At 39.5% G+C, this 20441-nt stretch overlaps 1 protein-coding gene across 5 annotated transcripts in view; it reads left to right on the top strand.

Moving 5' to 3' along the window:
- The window catches only part of ERLIN2 (ER lipid raft associated 2), a 39626-nt gene extending 19309 nt beyond the window's left edge, over positions 1-20317 (top strand). For 2 of the 5 annotated variants that reach the window (XM_069075926.1, XM_069075931.1), the window contains exons 10-12: positions 556-645; positions 2913-2992; positions 4575-8545. In XM_069075926.1, coding sequence (XP_068932027.1) covers positions 556-645; positions 2913-2992; positions 4575-4772 — 368 coding nt within the window. In that variant the 3' untranslated portion in view covers positions 4773-8545. Of the gene's footprint in view, positions 1-555; positions 646-2912; positions 2993-4551; positions 8546-13669; positions 13727-19482 lie in introns of those variants that run through there. The other 3 variants (XM_069075928.1, XM_069075930.1, XM_069075929.1) reach the window with 3 other exon arrangements.
- The last annotated feature ends 124 nt before the right edge of the window (positions 20318-20441 follow it).

Genomic DNA, 20441 nt, shown 5'->3' with positions numbered 1-20441 from the left:
TTCTTCCAAACCAAGTCTCTTGGGGAGGAAGATGATGTAGAGGCTGTTTGTTGTAGACTGGGCAAAGTTGGGGTCAGTTTCACAGTCTCCCTCTGAGCTAACTGAATCTCTTTGGCCCACCCGCCTTGTGATAGGAACCCCTCATTTACTGCTGTCACCTAGCTCGGTGGGACTAAGATATGTGTGACCCCCAGAGCTTTCCTTCTCCTGCCTGGACCCCGACTCCAGCTTGAGGTTTAGAGCTATCTCTGACCCAAGGATTTTTGTTCGGGTTTGCTCGATATTTTGTACACCATGGGTCCCCAATTAAAAGTGAAGAGAGGACCGAGGTACCTGTCAGATCTACTCATACCAACTTCTGAGATTGGAAACGAGTTGGTTATTTTGTTGGTTTTTTTCATTTAAATTTTATTGATACCTTTTAGTTTCATATCAGCTATTTCTGGGTTAGAGACATTTTTTTAATAAAGGAAAAAAAATTTAACATATCTCAGGCAACATTCCACATACCTAATCTCCCACCCACTGAGACTTTTTTTAATTTTATTAATTCAGAGGCAGAAAAAGTGGCTCAGGTTGCAGAAATCACATATGGGCAGAAAGTTATGGAGAAGGAAACAGAGAAGAAGATTTCAGAAATTGAAGGTGAGTCTTCACAAGCAGTTAATGTGACTTGTCCTCACATTTGGGGGTGGGGCAAGGGCAAGGCAAACAAGGGTTAAGTTATCCGTTTTCACTGCCTCTTTGCCCTCTGTTCAAGCAAGTCCCTCTGTACTTCCCAGTAGTGTTACCTTTCCTCCTTTGGGCATACTCAAAGTTTTAGGGAAATTATTTTGACTATGTTTGTATCATTTTCCTGTTTCTATGTATGAGTAATTGTGCTTGAAACACCAAAAGCCAATAGCTTCTCCTGTCTGAGGACCCAGAACTAACAAGGACTATTCTCACATGAGTATCTTGAAGACATTTTTTCTTTTTCTTATTCAACCTGCCTTACTCAATGAAAGTCACCAAGAATGACTAGGTACAAGTGTTTTCTTGGCTGTTTTTTTTCTTAATAATTATTCGCCATCATCTCCGTGCCCTAAAATCCCCACCTCTTTCCCACCACCACCCCCGCCCCCCAGCCCCCATGTAGTGCCTTGTGTCAGGCAAATTCCAGGACAAAAACAGGACTTTGAGTCCCAGGCTTCAAGCTACAAGGCGCTGTGTCCAATTACACTCATTATGGGGCCTGTCAGGCTTTGCAGGGGCCTATTGAGGAGCCAATTAGGATTTTACAGATCAGCGGCTCCTCATTAAGGAGTTCCCAGCAGAACGACAATAAGTTTTTATTTCTTATAAATACATGTCACCAGGTGCCAAGGCCAGCTGAGTCGGCTACACGGCAGCCAGAAGCCTAGCCATTCTGCAGTCTCCCCCCACACTGCTGCCTTCCATCCCCATGGTATGCTGGGTATATGCATTGAGAACCCACCCATCCACAAAATGACCTTTCTTCCCAGGCTTTTGGCTACAGATATTATCCATGGTCCTGGCTTGGTTCCCAGGGCAGGGAAGTAAAGCTCACCAGGGTTTTAGAATCTGCTTAATGCTCACAGTTAGGTTAGTGAGATGCACTGCTTGCAGATAGGAAGCTGAACCACTCTTAATTCAGGCAGAAGTAGTCTTAACAAGGGCATCTTAACCTCATTTAAAGGTTGTGCCTTCCACTAAAGGTCCTCCTCTGATGTCTCATAATGGCTGGGATGGGACCCAATAGGGCACAAGCTGTGGAAGGGCCTGCCAAAGTTGAAAGGCCTCGAGTTTGGGCACAGTGATAGTGTGTATGTTGTTCTGAGGACCAGCCCAGCTAGGTTTGGGAAGGCTTATCACCTGAAAGATGGCCACCAGAGAATGAGTTTTTTCAGCTACCATAACATGAAGACCCTATGAAGGTGTGAAGGAGTTGTAGTCCACCTTAGTCCAGGGGATGCCTATTTCAAAGAAGTCATGAGATCTTGAAGGATTGGTTATACTAGTGCTCTCATGTTCGTGAGAGGCCTTTCTAGAAGACAGATGGGAAGGAACAGTGAAATAGAAGAAAAGAGGGGAGATGGGAAGGCGCTGAACTGCTGCACGCACCCTTTATCATCCTCATTGTCATCACCTATGGTGTACAGCGTCAGGGCCACGGGTCTGTCTCTGGCTTGATATAGAGCCTGCCCTGGGCTTTTGGTGTGAAGGGAGGATTAGGGAAGCCAAGCCCTAGAACTGACTGCTGCCGTCCTGCTTTCTCAGCTAGGGGTTTATAAAGGAATTCAAAGTGTGAGAGCCAGGCTTGATTCCCCAGTATCATCGTTTGCTTTCTGACCACTCATGCCTAGTTTGGGATAGGTCTTTGTCCTGTGGTTATAAATATAGATGCGTACATCTGTGTATTTAAAGTAAAATGAGAGGGAGTATGATGTAGTGGATAGAGTTGACCTAAGAACCATGAAGACCTGGGTCCATGTCCTTTTGACATCTTGGCTGAATTGACCTGACAGGTGATTTAACCTCTTGAAACTCTAGGCACTTCTCAAGAAGAGTTGCAGAAAAGGTGCTGACCTTTTAGGTAGAGGGAATTTCCTACCCAGGAACTCACTAACCCAAGAAAATCACAGGTCAAGTCTCCATCTACATACAAACTTTTGACAGTTTTTACATCTGTCTTGAGCCTTGCACCAAATTGGTGAGCTAAGTAGAGAAAGTGCCATTCGTCCTAATTTCACAGAGAGGATTATTGAGGTACAAAGGGTTAAAGGGACATGTACAAGATCAAAAAATTAGGGCAGGACTAGACCTAAAACCCAGGTTTTGTGACTCACATTCCAAACTCTCTGTCAGACCACACCTCCTTACCTTTAATTCACAGTATTCTTTCCTGGCAGATGCTGCATTCCTAGCTCGAGAGAAGGCAAAAGCTGATGCCGAGTGCTATACAGCCCTGAAAATAGCTGAAGCAAATAAGGTAACAGGCTTACTGCAGCTAGTGAGGGGAAGTTTGGATGTTCCTTGTTTGTGAGTCACCTGGAAGCCCCTCATAGCCAGAGTTGGTGTGACCTCTCCTCATCAGTAGATAGAAATTTATTTTGGTGAATATAGGGCCTCTCAGGGTTCTTGCATCCCTGGCACTGGAAACTTGTTCTCTTCTCTCCCAAATTCCCTGTGTTTAAGTCTATAGAGATGGGAGATAATGGGGAAAGGGCTATTAGGACTTTCATGAGTGTAGCAGCAAGCACCCTAGCATACCCAGGATCACTGCTAGCACAGGTTCTTTGATCTGCTTTTCTAAAGGAAAGCAACTCAAAATGGGTTAACAATCTTACTTTAATCAAACATGTATCATTTACCTAGTTCAGGGGGAAAAGCACCCTGAACTTCAGAGAATACAAATAGAAGTTACAAGCAGACAAAAAATACAGACAGAGAAACAGACCAGCAGACAGGGCTTCCAGCTGTCTGACCATTATATCCATACCTAGTCAGTTACCAGAGAGAGAAGCACCAGCATCTGGGTTTTCAAAGCCAGGGGAACTCAACGGCTGCCCAGAATCTCATCTGGCCAAATCACACATCTCTTCCCATGAGTGAACCCCAAAGCAAAACCTCATATCAGGGTATATATAGCTCTCTCCAGGGTCAGAGAACATCACAACCCTTGTGACGCACTGCCCAATCACAGAATAATAAGGTGTGGACATTCCTGAAAATCAAGCCTCCCACCATGGGCTCCATGTGACCACATTCAGCCTACTACGGGGCAGAGTATATTTTCAAATCCGGTAAGGTCCTCAAATTCATTTAAGCCTATCAAGGGGCAGGGAAGATCTTCAAATTCCCTTACCATTACAATGCATCTGTCCTCCATTTATAAATTAAAGGTATCACATTAAGGTTTCAGAGCCTTGTGGATTTGGTCAGGTTCTGTGGATAGGGAAGAAAAGTTCAGGAGATGATCTCCAATTCAGACTTATGGGAAGAGATTACCCTTGACAATAAGAACAAGTTAATTACCAGTACTCTACTACCTCTTTCTCAGTTGACTGAGATAGATTTCCCTTCCTAAGGCACTCCCAGCCAGAGGAGTCATCACACTAGTCCTGGGATTCACAATCTTAGACATGGTTGCTGCAATGGAAATTAAATTTCAAATAAGCAAAACCCCCTCAAGCCTGGTAATGTGGGCATTGGTGCCTAAGAATTTAGTTTCACATCGGAAGTATGCGTCACCCTTTTCCCATGTGATCCAGAGTCCTGCCCACCTCTTAAATATTACAGAGCCAGCACAAAGCAAGGGTAGTGGGTTTGGGGTTTTTGTTTTTTAAATATAGCAACTTAAACCAAAAACACTACAGAGGTTCTCAGATAAGGCCTGACATCTCAACATAAAGCACAGGTTAACAGTTCAATGCATTGGAATCGTAAGCTCCCCCCAAAAAAAAGGTTACCACCATGTGTCCCTCATGACTCCAGAGATACAAGTCCTGTTTTTCCCCAAGCTTTCTCTGATCAGTCCCTCCCCCTCAGGATACCATCTTCTTTCTGCACAGCTGAAGCTGACCCCAGAATACCTGCAGCTGATGAAATATAAGGCAATTGCCTCCAACAGCAAAATTTACTTTGGCAAAGACATCCCCAACATGTTCATGGACACCGCAGGCAATCTGGCCAAGCAGTTTGAGGGGCAGGCCGAGGATCTGGGTTCTGACCTTGAGGACAGCTGGGGGGCAACCACGGAAGAGCAGTGAGCACAACGTTTTATACAGCCTTGAAGGACACCAAAAAGAAATCTTTCTATTTATTTTTCAAAGATGAAACAATGTCCTTTCCCCAGAACTACCTTCTTGGACTCTCTTCTAATACTGTGATGAAGTGGAAGAAAAAGACTTAAACCCTCACTTGCTCTGGGGGCTTGTGATTTTGGAGCTTGATACAGGTGGGTTAGAACTGACAAATCTGAAAAGCATTGGTTTCCTCTAAACCCTTTGACTTCAAGTTCCAAGGTTTGGTCCCTTTGAAGCTTGACTTAATTGGGGATGGTGTCGTTAAAAAGCAGGGAAAATTCAGGGTGTTTCTGCTAGGTGATTTGACTCTTCTATTTTATGGAGAAGTATGGTCTAGTTCTCTCACCCCTGCCAGCAACTGAGCAAAACATATGTTTCCAAGGCTTGCCAGTGGATTTATGGAAAAACATCTGCAGAAAGTCATTTTTTTGCTGGCATTTCTTTTATCACCTATATGTATTGTTTTAGGAATATACTTTCTTTGAGCCCTTGTTTTAAAAAAATATGTAATAACGGTGCTAGGCTTTGCAAGGCTTTCTTCATGTTCCTTGCCCTGCCCCAGGGTGTAGAGGCTGGGCAGAATCTGATTACACGTTTCCAGGACCAGTATGTGGTTACTATACAGTCTTCTGAAACATTTTTTCTCCCTCTTAACATTCTGTGGATTTTTCCTAAAACATATAAACTAGCCACAAAAGCAAGCAAGCACCACTTTCTGGTTTTACTCAGCATTAAGAAGATAAAAACACTTACCAGGTCTCTAAAGCCACTAAGGAAACTCTCCTACCCAGAAAGTGATGTCTTTGCCTTGAAAATGTGTCCCTCTATTACTCAGGGGAACAAAGGAGATGCCCCATATTATGGGAAACATAAAATGGCCCAGATACGGTTTTTCTGAGGATCTCTTTGTAGGCTCATTTTTAATATTTTTGTGGGCAATTGAGTATCCTCTGGCTTACCTGAGACAAAAAAAAAGTCCATTCCTTAAGCAGTATATTTTTGTGTTTTGTTTTTAATTGCAGAACTCACTTAAGTCACTGAATAAGCAGGTAGGATGTTATTAAGCCTCCTGGAGCAGCTTTGGAAATAGAATTCAAAGCACCTGCCCAGCATCTCTGGAACAGAACTCTTGCACCAAGAGTTTCAAATGCAGAACACTACTTTAAAATAGAACACTGCTTTGGAAAGTTTTGAAGTATTTTGGGAGATTCTAATAGTTTGTTTTTAGAGAGGCTTCCTTAATAACTCTGCAATGGGGGAGTTACAGCCCACAACCAGTGAACTAAGTCCAGCTTGCTTTAACTTGGGAGGTAGTGAGAGCTGTTTGGATACCTTCCGCCCTTCTCCCGGCACCAGCCCTGAACTTCCTTGGTTACTCTACTTCCCAGGGAATAAGAGCGTTAATTACTCTGACTTGGGTCTAGGCCTCATACCTAGACCCATGCCTAAACAGCTGGTGGGTTAGGGGTTAGGGAGAGTTGCAGGGAGTGGGAAATTAACTGGAGACTGTTAATCCCAAAACAGGACATGCCTTGCCCCCACAGAGCTTTAGACTTTTTAGAAGTTTGGAGGGAAAGATCTGGGCATTATGGAGGTAATTAGCTCTTCCTGTCTTAAACCTTGGCCCCATTCTAAAGCCTGAGACTAAACTTTGCAAACCACTGCCCAACCTGCCTCTTTGAGCTGCCCTGCCTGATGTATTGTCCAAGAAGCAAAATCCACACGTAGCAATGAGAGATGCATTCTATATGTGGCTCCTTGAAACTTCAGATTTAGACTGGCCACATCCTTTCCTCAGTACCACTACCCTGCCCCATCATAGCATCTCCTCCTTTACAGAACTCTAAGCCCTATTCCTTAAGAATATTTAGAGACTTCAGTGGATCTATGATCTCATCAGTGTGGGTATTCCTTTCAACAGTGCAGATCGCAGCCCATCTATACCTACCCATCTTCTGACTCTTCCTTTGGAATACAGTCAGTTGATACCAATTTCTTGGCAAAAGTGTTTTGCCTGTTTATAAGCTTCATTGTGCCCTGTGGGGGCAAATGTGTGCTCTCTTTTCCTAACTCTTGTTTCTTGGGTCTCAAACCATTTTGCAATTGATTGACACTTTCTTTTCGGACTCACCCTCCAAGCTGTGGTTAATACCATGGCCAAGATGGAAGGGGGAGGGGCGGATGTCCTAGACCATCATGCTCACATTTTGCACCTGGGAGCCTCTAGTTCTAGCCTCCTGTGCCATCTTGTTCCTTGCACCAGCAACATTTTGACATCAGGAAAACTTTGTTCAAGCTGAAACCTGCTATATATCTCAACCCTGTCAGTGTTAATCCCACATTCACTTTAAATAATGCAAATCTGTGAGTTTCTGCTTTCACAGATCCAATGTGTGTTCCGTAACGGGATGAAAATGGGAGAGCTGGCCTATCGGTCTATTGTGGAGATGTGTTTATCCATCTTTGTTTTTTAGCTCTTACTGGAAAACCTATTCTTTAAACTATGTTTGAATTCCGAACATGGAAATAAAATAATAGTAGCTTGCATTTGAACAGGCAGTAAAGTCATGGCTGCTATTTACAGACTTCTTGGATAGCAAAATAAGTAACAATATTTTTAGAATTCAAAATTTTTGTAGGCTTTTCCAAAGTCAAGTCATCCTTGATGAATGTTGCTTGCTCATTAAGATTTGCAGCAACTAATTCATACATTACCATTCAATTTCTTTTTTTTTTTAACATTAGCAAATGAGACTTGCAAGGAAGCCAAAGTTCTTCATTATTATTAGTTTTTATGTGATATGTCTGCTGTTATCACATAGGAGGGCAATCATATAGTCAGGGGTCAGCGCCCCCATTGATTCTAATGACAGGAAAGGTTTGTAGTTAATATTACCACCTTATATACATCTAGCGCCTTATAGTTTTATGAAGCATTTTCATATATATTATCCTACTTGAACCTCATCAAACTAATGAGGTTTAAACAGGATGGGGGGTGGGGGGAGATGAACTGAAGGGAAATCAGAGTTCCTAACTGCATCATTTTGTGTTTGTGTTCATTTGGAAATATTGACCAAAAGAATCCTTTGGCAACAATGCCATTTCAAAATAAATAAACTATATATATATATATATATATATATATATATATATTTTTTTTTTTTTTAAACAAATCTGGCATTTCCCCCTCAGGGTCTCAGCACCAAAAACTCTTCAGAATTTTCTGCCATTGGTAAATCTTAAAACAGTGAATGCTTTCTAGTCACAGTTACTGACTTTGCCCTTTAATTGCCACACATTATGAAGCCCATATTTGGGCTAGTAGCTATTTCATGTTAATATACCTAACCCACCTCTTCTCGACTTCTAAGATTCCATTGATATCACGACTCCTTCCATTTCTCTCTTCTACCTCTCCTGTCATTTCCTCGTAAACAAAGTGACAGACAGCCAACCAGTAGTCTGTTCCTTTTCGTTCTCCTTTTTTATGAGCAGGTGGTTGAATGTTCCAAATGATTGTTTTCCAAAGGGCTCAGAAGAATAGGTGACCCTTTCTTTATGCTGGAGAAATTAGTGTGTGGTATTGATTCTATAGATGATGCAGCTAAAGTTGATTGTATTACATTGCTATCTGGAAGTGGGATTTTTTTGGACCACATGGGGTCGGTCCTATGTGAATGTAAAAGGTCTTTGGATTTTGTTGTTCATTATTTCAATAAAAATGGGTTTTTGGTTTTGGTTGGCCTTTTTAGGGGGGTCGGGCATCTTATATAGGATTTTGGAAGTAACTGATACTACAATGCTTCAACAGTGTAATGTTCTAGCAGTGGGAATGGATCAAAACCAGTCATTAACATTTGCCCACCATGTGACCCCAGTCATTTAACGTCTGAATCTCAGTTTCCTAATCTGTAAAATAGGATTGATAATTTGGCACTACCTACTAAAGAGGGTGATTGTGAAAGTGCTTTGTGAAATTTAAAGCACTTCATGAATATGAACTGTTGTTATGTGGTTATTTAATGATGCCTGAGAGTATAGGCTTCACCTGTGATTTCTCATCCTATGCATTTCATAATGCCTTTCTGAAAAAGCTTCATAAAGTCTCCAACCAATACACTGTCCAGCTTCTTAATCTTTTCTTATTTTGTGAATGACAAAGATGGGTATTAAAAAAAAAAAACCTAAGGATTCCTTTTTTTTTTTGAACCATGAACTTAATTGTCAACCATCATAAACATTTCCAGATACAAAGAACAGGAAAGAAGGTTGTATAAAAAACAATTCTGACACTGTTTTTTGAAAGGAATATACATATTAAGTTTAACAAGGTAGAAACAAATTTATCATTTATACCCCCTTCTACATTTTCCCCTTCTGTACATTTTTTAAAGTTCTCTTGATACTTTTTTTCCTGTTACATGCATTGATTTTTATAGAGAAAGCTGTACCCATTATATATATCTTAATGTAATTAACACCATGTACATGGCAAATTTTTTATTTTGATTTCTTGGCATAATCCTGGTCCATTCCTCAACTGTTTTTCCTGATTCTGCCGTGAAACCAAAAGGAAAAACCCCGTCAGGATGGGGTTTTATGCAGTTGAATAGCAATGTTTTTGGAGTCTTGCGAACATTCAAGTTTATTACTTCTAAGTTTGGGGTTTTTAAAAAACTTCTATAGTAGAATTTAATACTGTGGGCCTGGAAACTCAAAAATGGGAGTTAATAACAGCAGCTTGTTTCTAGAGAACAATAAAGATGTTTAAACTTATCATTTTAGTTTTTAGAGTATTGGATTTCCAGGAATAATGTGGCTGAAGATATACCAAACATGCTATGATTATTTGGGAGATGATTATTAGATATTAAATCTTCCTTATATTAAAACAAATTATGTTTACTGGTTAGTGTTTCAGAATTATTTTCTATATTTATCTACATTAGGCCAGTAAGACTTATTCTTCTGCCACGCTGATGGGGAGAGGGGGCTGGGGGGAGAGAATCTGAAAGAAAGTGCTCTACCCAATGTGGCTAGCCAAAATACAGAGAAAGAGAAACTAATGCCCCTCTATGGAGCCTGTAAACAGCAGATTGACTGCTTTTTCTTGAATTGCCAAATATTCTAGGGAGTAATCTGTTTTAAAGGTTAGAACACAACATACAGCACTACACATATAACTGCTGATCTCAGCACAGATAATGCCCAAAGAAGAACCTATTTTAGCTTCTTTTTTCCTTAAAAAAAAAAAAAACTCATTATATGAGCTATTTCCCTATGTCATGATCTGTTTCAACTAACCATATTTTCAAAATTAAAAATGCTCTGCTAGTTTGATATGTAGAGTATATTTTCAAATTCTACACTATACTTAATTTGGTGAAACAGACAGGGCAAAGTTAATTCAAGTCAAACTCAGTCAGCCCTACTTAGGAAGATATTTTTAGGAGTTACCCATAATTATCTCCCTCTTCAAAATATTAGTACAAGAGCAGACTTCATCTTCTCCATGATTATGTTATTTTAAAGAACTCTTTTCTCCCACCCCCACATCCCAATCTTCCAAATTCGGGTTAAATAATCTCCAGACAGAATGACAAATTAAGAAAAGCAGTGTGCTCCTTTTCTAATTTAAAGACTAAAGGAAATGGATTCTCATTCTTTTTCTTTGGCTCTTATTAAAGAACAAAAAGTTCTTTAGGTGAAATTCTCAAGCCAATTTGAAATTTTAGGAAGTTTCTCTTATACCCAGTTTTTGTTCAGTCATTTTGATTCATGTTTGATTCTTCATGACCCTATTTGGCGTTTTCTTGGCAAAGATACTTAAATTGACATTTCTTTCTCCAGCTCATTTTACAGATGAGGAGACTGAGGCAAACAGTTACATGACTTGCCCAGGGTCACACAGCTAGTGTCTAAGATAAAAAATGAAAAATTGTAAAAATTAACATGACAGTAAGTGAAAGTATTACTCCTTCTGAAGCTCTTCATAGCAATTTTTCTGAACATTCTCTACAGTTTTTACATTTAAAGTGGTTAAAATTCCAAGATTCCCCCATGGAAATTTTTCTTAATCCTTGAACTCTTCTATATATTCCATATACTCTGCTCTACTTAAAAAAAAAAAAAAACCAATAATACTAATGGAGGAGAAAATAGCCTACTTAGCTGCACTAGTTCCTGGTCCAGGGACATAAAGGACAGGGGTGAAATGAAAAGCATAGTATAGCAAAGAGAGAGTTAAGATTTGGGCTAGTCTTTTTTTTTCCTTCCTGATAAAAATTCTCATGATCAACATGATGTCTGTCCACAAAATAGCTAGTTCTCTGAGAACTAAATAAGTTGGTTTACTCATCCATACATTTGTCTTTGGAGAAGAAAGATTGAGCAGCTTTAGCAGCTGGAAAGTCTTTTGTTTTGCAGTATTTCTTAAATCTCTAGTATATACCACACCTACCAAATCAATAAAGTCTATTTTAAATGAAAAGGCTTTTGAAAAAAGTGCTAGCATCTGGCAACTTACTGATCTTTGTAAAGTATTAGTAGCTTGGTGCTTACTCTATATTATCAACAAATTCTGCATCAAACCATCAGTTAATTTTGAAATTAAATATTCAAATAAAATATTTTAAAACATCCATAAAGAGTTGAGAAGAAAAGGGGAGAGAACACAAAATGACCAGCTTTTCCCTGATTCCCTACCCCAAAACAAAATTCTTTTCTCATAAATTCAAGTTCAGTGTTCCAGTGGTTGAGGCCTGCTCTGGTTCTAGTGCATACAGATTATACTCTTAGATTTTTCTTCCAGGTTCTTCCTCTTTTGTTGTGTCATTGTTTTTATTAACTTCTAAGAAGCAACTCTTGCCCTGCAGAGTTTCTTTGCCTCTGTTGCTTAGGTACCTTTCTTAAAAGCTGATAACATAACCTTATCTGATTGCTTGGCTTCCTAAGCTCTTTCATTTAGTGAAATTGATCCCACAAATCATCCTGGCTGAAACTTCCCACCACGCTGCCAGTACTGTTTTGCTCACACTCCACCCCAGAGCCTTTTGGTTGAGAGCAGACACAAACAGGGCATTGCATTCACAGGCAGTAATAGATAATGGGATGCAGTGTCTCATCTTGTTATGGTTGTTGTTCAGTTGTGTCTAACTCCGTGTGACCATGGCATGCCTATGTCCTTCTGTCTGCTCTCTCCCGAAGTCTGTCCACATTCATGTTTTTTAATACTGTCCCATGAAGTTTTCTTGGCAAAAGGTGCTGGAGTGGTTTGCCATTTCCTTCTCCATGAACCACCTTTTGTCATAATTCTCCACTATGATCTTAGGATGAACATTTTTTAAATATATCTTATCACTACCCACTAAATTCCTTGCTCTGATAGACGCTCTGCCTTATAAACAAATTGGTATAGTCAAGATCAGCACCTTGGCCAAATCTAGTTAAAGGTGATTGTTTTAAAAGGAGAAGTAGGGAAGGTTAGTCATTTCCTGATGAGTTAATTAGGGAGAGATCACTACCATTCAAATTCAGGTTTCCTCACTAAAAAGGCCTAACAACTTGTCTGATAATAAAAATAACGATAGCTAACATCAATATAGTGCTTTCTATGTGTCAGGTGGAGCTGCCTGCCTCCAAGGATGGAGCACTAGGCTTGGGATGAGGAAGACTCATCTTCATGAATTTAAATCTGGCCTCAGACACTAACTGTGTGACCCTGTACAAGTCACTTAACCCTGTTTGCCTCAGTTTCCTCATCTGTAAAATGAGCTGGAGAAGGAAATGGCAAACCACTCTAGTATCTTTACCAAGAAAACCATTAATGGGGTCACAAAAAGTTGAACACAACTGAAAAGATGACTGAATAATAATGTGCCAGACAAAGTGCTGTGAGCTTTAAAATTATCTCATTTGATCCTCACAACACCCTGGGAGGTAGGTATTATTATTATTCCCATCTCACAGGAGGAAATTGAGGCATACAAAGGTTAAATGACTTGCCATGGGTCACGCAGCTAGGAAGTGTCTAAAGCTGGATTTGAACTCATGTCTTCCTGACTCTAAGCCCTGTGCTCTATCCACTGCCACCTGATAGATGACCCAGTCACCAGGGAATGACTGTGCCCTCTAGGAGCAAGACTCCATACCAAAACATTGGAAGGATTTCAGAGTATAAAGAAGACATGGGCCCCTGCCCTCTGGTTCATACTGTAAACATGCTAGATATTTTCAGGCATATGTAGATAAGTCATTTCAACAACAGAGCAGCAGGAAATTGCCTGCCTTTACTCTGGAAACTTCTCTACTAAATCCACCCCCAATGCAGGTCAGTCATTTCCCAAGCCATTTGCTCCGATGCAGAAAAGGACATCAATGGCCCTGGCTGAGTTGGGAACCAGCTGTGTAAATAACGTAATGGTATGAAATTCTAAACTGATATGGCACAGTTTTATATTCATTCCTACATGTCACAAAAAATAATAATCCTTACACAAAATGAGTTTTGGTAAGTACTGGAGAGTATAGGGTATATATGGTGTAACAAATTGGACTTTGTAAAGTATAAAACCAATATTCTAATCTAATCTCTAAGGGCAGGCCAACAGACTTTAATGATTAAGGAGGAAATGATTGTCACCACTTCTGACTTTAGCTAAGCTTTTCCTGTTGTCCAATATAATATAATAAACAGCAAACTGGGAAAATAAGATATAGAAATCACATAATAATTAGGTGAGTATACAGCTGGTATAGGATACATCCAAACAGTGATTACCAATGGATTATCAGCCTAGAAAAAGAAAGTAAGGTGTTTCAGAGGTCCCCTTTTTTAAGGACTTTCTCTGCCCTTATAGGAGAAGAATATGCTTGTTGTCTTGAGTTGAGGAGCATCCCTGAACCCTAGAAGACAGGTGAGAACAGACTTTAAAAGATTTGTGAAGTGGAGCTTTGTCCAAAAAAAAAAAAAGTAATAAGAGTAGAGTACTGTGTCTAGAATAGTAAAGAGATAAGACACTGAGATGATGAAAGCACTGAAAAGTAAAACTTGGGAGAAAAAGCTAATTAGGGCAAGGGTGGAGGATGGATAAGACAAAGAGAGACTTAGGTCTACCTTAGAATTTAGGAAAGTAGATTTCTATTATTTTTCAATTATCAAGCATTTTTCTCTCTCCCACCTCCTGCCTTAAATTAAAAAAAAAATTAAAACAGCCCTGCAACAAATAAACATAGTCAAACAAAAACAAATTCCCATATTGGCCATGTCTAAAAATGTGTTTCATTCTACGTATTGTCTATCATCTATCTGCTGAAGAAGTAGATAGCATTCTCTCTCATTTGGCTTCTGGAACCATGATTGGCCACTGCATTGATAATAATTCTTAAGTCTTTGTAATTTGTTATAACTTTGCAGTGTTGATATTATAAATTGTTTTTCTGGTTCTGCTCACTTCACACTACCTTGGTCCATTTATATCTTCCCAGGTTTCTTTGAAAGTCTCTATTTTCTATGACACAATAATATTCCATTACATAAATATGTTTTGATTTATTCAGCCATTACCCAGTTGATGGGCATCTCCATAGTTTCCAGTTCTTTGCCACCACAAACACACACACGCGTGTGCACACGCATACAACTGATAAAAATGTTTATACATGGGATCTTTTTTTTTTTTAATTTCCTTGGGGTATAGGCCTAGTAGTGGTATTCCTGGGTCAATAGGTATGCATAATTTAGTAACTTTGGGAATAATTCCAAATTGCTGGGAAAAACAGATTTTAAAGGATAGGTAGGAACCCATGACCTAAAACTTCACAGAAAAAGTCAGTCCAGAAGGGATGGGAAGCTCTCCCAAATGAAAATCTTAATACAAAGGAAGACAATTCTGATGAGGCAGAAGAGGGACACTTGTTAAAGATCTGGATATATAGCAAACTCATCCGAGTTGGGTTTTTAAAAGACAGGTGTGAAGGATGAATATATATATAAAAACATGGCACTCCTGCATGAATAGTATCAGCCATGCCAAAGCTCAGAATTAGCCCAAGGTTGTCAAGGAATGTTGAGTAAAATGAAGGGAGGGATTTGTAGCCATATTGAGGAAAAGAAACCAAAGAAGGAATAGAACTGCTTCTTGGGATGAATATGATGATATTAATGGACAGGGGAGAGAAAACAACTACTTAGATTTTATTTTGCATCTCTTTTCTCTGACAAAGAAAAAAGAAAAATTACTAATAAAGAGTTTAAACCCAAGAAAAGTTAAGAGAGCATCTAGCCACTCTTGATAAGGCCCAGGTAAACTATTGCACCCTGAAATAAATGACTAATGTGATACTGAACCAAAAAGTTGTGGAGAATAAAAAAAGTATCTGAGGACTGGAAAAGGGCACACTTGATGGTTAACAAAAGGAAGAAAGTAAAGTCTTCAAACTACAGGGCAATTGAAATTTAATTCCTGGTCAAATTTTGAGAGACAATCAAGAGAGAGAAAGGAATGATTTATTGAGTGCTTACTTTGTGCTGAGCACTGTGTTAGCGATACAAATACTATTAAGCAAGATGGTCCTTCCCTAGGCTCAAAAAGCTTACATCCTAATGGAGGAAGAGAACATATAAAGGGAAAGTTAGGGATTAGGGACAGAGTAGAACAACCTTGCCAGGCAAGGAGGAATCCAAAGGAGATCCCAGCATGGATGAAATGAAGCATGGCTAAGCTCCCTCCCAAAATGGTGCTTGAGAAAGAGTTATTCACTCATCAGAAGAGGAAATCATTGAGGCAAAGGTTTTCTCCAGAGTGGTAAAGAGGCTGGTAATGAGCATACAGAAGAGGAAGCAAAGAGCCAGTGTGACTTCATCCAGAACAGCTCATACCACATTCAGTTCACTTACTTTTTTTTTGGAAAGTGGATTGGGGAATATGCTGTATATATTCTACCTAGATTTCAGGAAACCATTTGATAAAAGTTTCTAATGTTCCTCATGTGCAAAAGATGAAGATACAGGAGTTGGACAGTTATATAGTTAGATGTCAGAATGGACTGAATCAATGGACAAGCATTAAGCACCTATTATGTGTCAGGCACTTTGCTAAATGCTAGAGATACAAAAAAGGGACCAAAGGCAGTCTCTGCCCTCAAGGAGTTTACAATCTAATGGAAATTCAAACAAAAGCAAATATGTAAACAAATACATACCAAACAAGCTGGATAAATAGGAAATAACCCAGGGAAGGCACTAGACTTGAGAGGTTGGGGAAGGCTTCTTGTAGGAGATAGCATTTTAATTGGAATTTAGAAAAGCCAGGGAAGTGAGTAGGTAAAGGTGTGGGGAGAACCTTCCAGGTATGGGGGACAGCCAGAGAAAATGTCTAGAGCTGAGAGGTGGAGCATCTTGTTCATGGAACAGCCAGAAGGTCAGTGTCACTGGATTGAAGAGTATGTACTAGGGCAGTAAAGTTTAAGGAGATTGGAAAGGTAGGAGGGAGCTAGGTTATGAAGGGGTCTGAATGACAAATGGAGCATTTTGTATTTGATCCAGGAAGCAATAGGCAGCCACTGGGTTTTACTGAGTAGGGGAATGACATGACCAGACCTGTGTTTTAGAAAAATCACTTTAGTGGCTGAATGGAGGATGCTTTAGGGTGGGGAGAGACTTAAGGCAGGCGGACCCATCAGCAGTCTATTTTAATAGTTCAGGTGTAAGGTAATGAGAGCCTGCACCAAGGTGGTAGCAATGTCAGAGGAGAAAAAGGAGTATTTGAGAGATGTTACAAAGGTGGAAATCTACAAAATGAAGATGGGAAACAGTGAGGAATTCAGCATGACTCCTAGGTTGAGGGAGTGGGAAAATGGTGTTGCCCTCTACAGTAATAGGAAAGGTAGAAGGGGGCAGGATTTGAGGGGAAAAAATGAGTTCTATTTTGGACATATTGAGTTTAAGATGTCTATTAGACATCCAGTTCGGGATATCTGAAAGGCAGTTCAAGAATGACTGAATAAGTTGTGGTATATGATTGTGATGCAATATTATTATGCTATAAGAAACAATGAACAGGATACTCTCAGAAAAACCTGAAAAGACTTACATGAACTGATGCAAAGTGAAGTGAACAGAACCAGAAGAACATTGTACAGAATAACAGCAATATGGTACAGTGATCAACTGTGAAGGACTTATGATGACAAATGCTATCTTCTTCCAGAGAAAGAATTGGTGGAATCTAAATGCAGATCAAAGCATTTTTTAAAACTTTCTTTTTCTTGTTTTTTTATCTGTATTTTCTTTCACAGTATGACTAATATGGAAATATATTTTGCATGACTGCACACATATAACCTATATCAAATTGCTTACTTTCTCATTGAGGGGAAAGGGAAAAAGAATTTGGAACTCAAAAATTTTTAATGTAAAAAATTTGTTTTTACATGTAATCGGGAAAAAATAAAATGTTGAAAGGCATTTGGAGATGTGAGATTGGAGGTCAGCAGAGAGATTGGGAGAGGATATGTAGAATTGAGAATCATCAGCCTAGAGATGGTAATTAAATCCACAGGAGTTGCTGAGATCATCAAGTGAAGTATAGAGGAAGAATAGAAAGGGCCCAGGAAAGAACCCTGAGGGACACAGTTATAGGGAGTAATTTGGAGGAGGATCCAGCAAAGGAGACAGAAAAGGAGGAGTCAGGTAGAAGGAAAAACAGGAAAGTGGTGTCCCAAAAATTATTGCATCCAAAGAATAGCCATTAATAGGTTGGTGTCAAATATTAAATTTAAAAAAAAAAGGTTGGTATCAGTATAGAAAAAGATGTCTAGCAGAGTGCCCCAGGGATCTGTGCTTGGCTATGTGTTGTTTAACATTTATCAACGAAATGGATAAAGACATCATGTTTATCAATTTTGCAGAAGTCACAAAGCTAGAGAGGATAACTAACATCTTATGTCAGCATTCTTCCTTCTCTCCTACATCCTCTTAGATGTCAATTAGTGAATTAATTGTCTTGTGAGATTTCTTCCAGTTAAGAGATTCTATAAGGTAAATGCAAGATATATATGCAAAATAAATGCAAAGTAATTCCTGGGCAGGGTGAGGGTTTGGGAATATTTTTTGAGTCTTACTGAAAGTATGTGTAGCTGGGTGTAAGAGGCAGCCAGATAGCTCAGTGGAGAGAGTTCTGGGCCTCGAGTCAGGAATACCTGGGTTCAAATCCAGCCTCAGACACTTATTAGCTGTGTGACCCTGGGCAAGTCACTTAACCTCTATTTACCTTAATCTATCAGAAAAGGAAATGGCAAGCCACTCCAGTATCTTTGCCAAGAAAACTCCAAAATGAGGTCAGGAAGAGTCAGACACAACTGAACAACAAGAAGAGAATAGCTGGGTATTGCATCCTCCACCTGGAGTCCCCACTACCAGGGAGGTTGAGGATAATGGATGCTTCAGTTCAAGAATTCTGAGCTTCAGTAGAGCTAAAACTAATCCAATATCAGCACTAAATATAGCACTGACTTAGGGCCAGCTAGTGCCAGTAAGGTAAGCCCCCAGAGGCAAGAGGCCATCAGGCTGCCTAAGTGGGGCAAACCAGTCCAGGTCAAAGTTTCTGTACTGAATTATGTATAATGGGGTCAATCCTAAGAATGGCACTTTAAACCTGAACAAGATAGATTCAGTCTTTAAAAAAAAAAAAAAAGAAGCATGTGTGCTGATGAAATCATAATGGAAAGAGAATGTATAGAAAGCAAGGAACTTAAGGCAGATGCTTGGAGGACATTTATAGACAGGAACAGACAGAAGAAGGGATAGGAAGCATCACAGGTGACTAGAAGGAGCAGTCAGAAAGGAAGGTGAACCAAGAGAGAACAGTTTCCTGGAAGCAAAGAGACAGCATCCAGGAAAGGGAGGACAGCATAGTTTTGAATGTGCAGAAAGTTCATGGAAGATAAGGAATGGAAAAAAGCCAATGGAATTTAAAATTAAGATGTCATTGGTTCCCTTTAAGTTAAAACTACACAGAATGATGAGAAGTCAATCTGTACTAGTGAAGACTGTAATTACATGCATGAAATCGGGTATCCATCAAATCAGTGCATAATAAGACTTCATATTTCTACAGTGATGTAAGATTCACAAAATAGCAGTAAAGGAATAATGGGTTGGAAACCAAATTGAAAAGCTTTGAAGAGCAAATGGTTGGTAAAGAGGTAGAGAAAGTAAATGTAGACTACCTTTCTGTGTAGTATGGTTGTACCTCCCTTCACAAAGGGGATGAGTCCCCTCCAAAGATATTCCAGGTTTGCAATACTCTCTGTGTCAGAACCCACTAATAATTGAAGCTCTCGAGCCTTCACCAATGTGTTTATTTTCTATCAGCCAGTGAAAAGATGCATTGATATTCTCTCTTTATATATATAATATATATATATATATACATACATACATATTTATGTATATATAGCATTTCATCAAATAATATAACATAATGTGCATTCTGATCAGTCTAGTCACTGATCACTGACTTAATCTAAACTTTGTAGCTCAAGGTCTAATGCAGTACTCTATTAAATTTTTGTTGAATTTTAAAATTTCCATTTTTGATGATAATAATAGTATTTATTGAGGATCATGGAGTTAAATATTTCATGTTTTTAAGATGCTTTTTTTTTCTAGGTAGCATATCACACCTTGAATATCTTGTACTCTCCCAACCCATTGTACTCCAAAGCTTTCGTCTTCATGCCCTCTGACGTTCACCAAGCTGCCCTGCTAAGCTCCTTCAGACATATACTCACCAGTATCTGCCAGGGTGTCCGGCAATCTTGCTCACATTCTTGAATATTTATGAAGCAGATCAGATCAGATCTGTGTGAGATAGCCCTCCATCAAGGCAGATCTCATCTTATGGTCCAAATTTGGAGAGTTTCCTGAAGATCAGAGAAATTTTGACTTGCTTATCACATGGGATGGGAAATATACATTGTTAAATTAAATAAAACATGACTGATACAAATACAGCTCACAGTCTGTGGAGGAAAGGTGGAAATACCATATGTGAGAAACTCTCTGAAGTACTCTCAACAAATACAGCTCACAGTCTGTGGAGGAAAGGTGGAAATACCATATGTGAGAAACTCTCTGAAGTACTCTCATGGTGTCCAAGTGATCTTCAGCATCTTGATCATTCACTTTTGTATTGGTCTCCAGGTTGTCCATGTCCAGCCTAAAATGTGAAACCCACAACTGAACACAGGGCTATGATAATGATCTTATTAGAGCAGAGTACAATGAAATTACTGCCTCCCTGATTTCTAGATAAAATGCTTCAGTTAAAAAATATTGGATGCCATTCCATGGCAACCCTAGCCAACACCTATCCCCCACAATTCAGCACCGATTGTCTCCTAACTCAATTAAGTTCAATTTTCCTCTTACCCTACAAACTGAAAAGTAGAATATAAGCTCCTTGAGAATAGGGACTTTAAATAAATACCTTCCTTAAAGTGTTCTTAATGTTGTTCTTAATTTTTGTTTCCTCCCCTCTCCCACCCTCCCAGCATTTTTACTGGTTGCCCCTCCCCCCCCACGCCTGTAATTCTCTCGCTCCTTCTCTCAGCCTCCTAGCTTTCCTG

The sequence above is a fragment of the Petaurus breviceps genome, unplaced genomic scaffold (genome assembly GCF_028583685.1).
Source record: "Petaurus breviceps papuanus isolate PSGF00001 unplaced genomic scaffold, PetGlider_PUasm1.0 90919, whole genome shotgun sequence".
NCBI classification, from domain to species: domain Eukaryota; kingdom Metazoa; phylum Chordata; class Mammalia; order Diprotodontia; family Petauridae; genus Petaurus; species Petaurus breviceps.
This window is presented reverse-complemented; position numbering and strand designations above follow the sequence as displayed.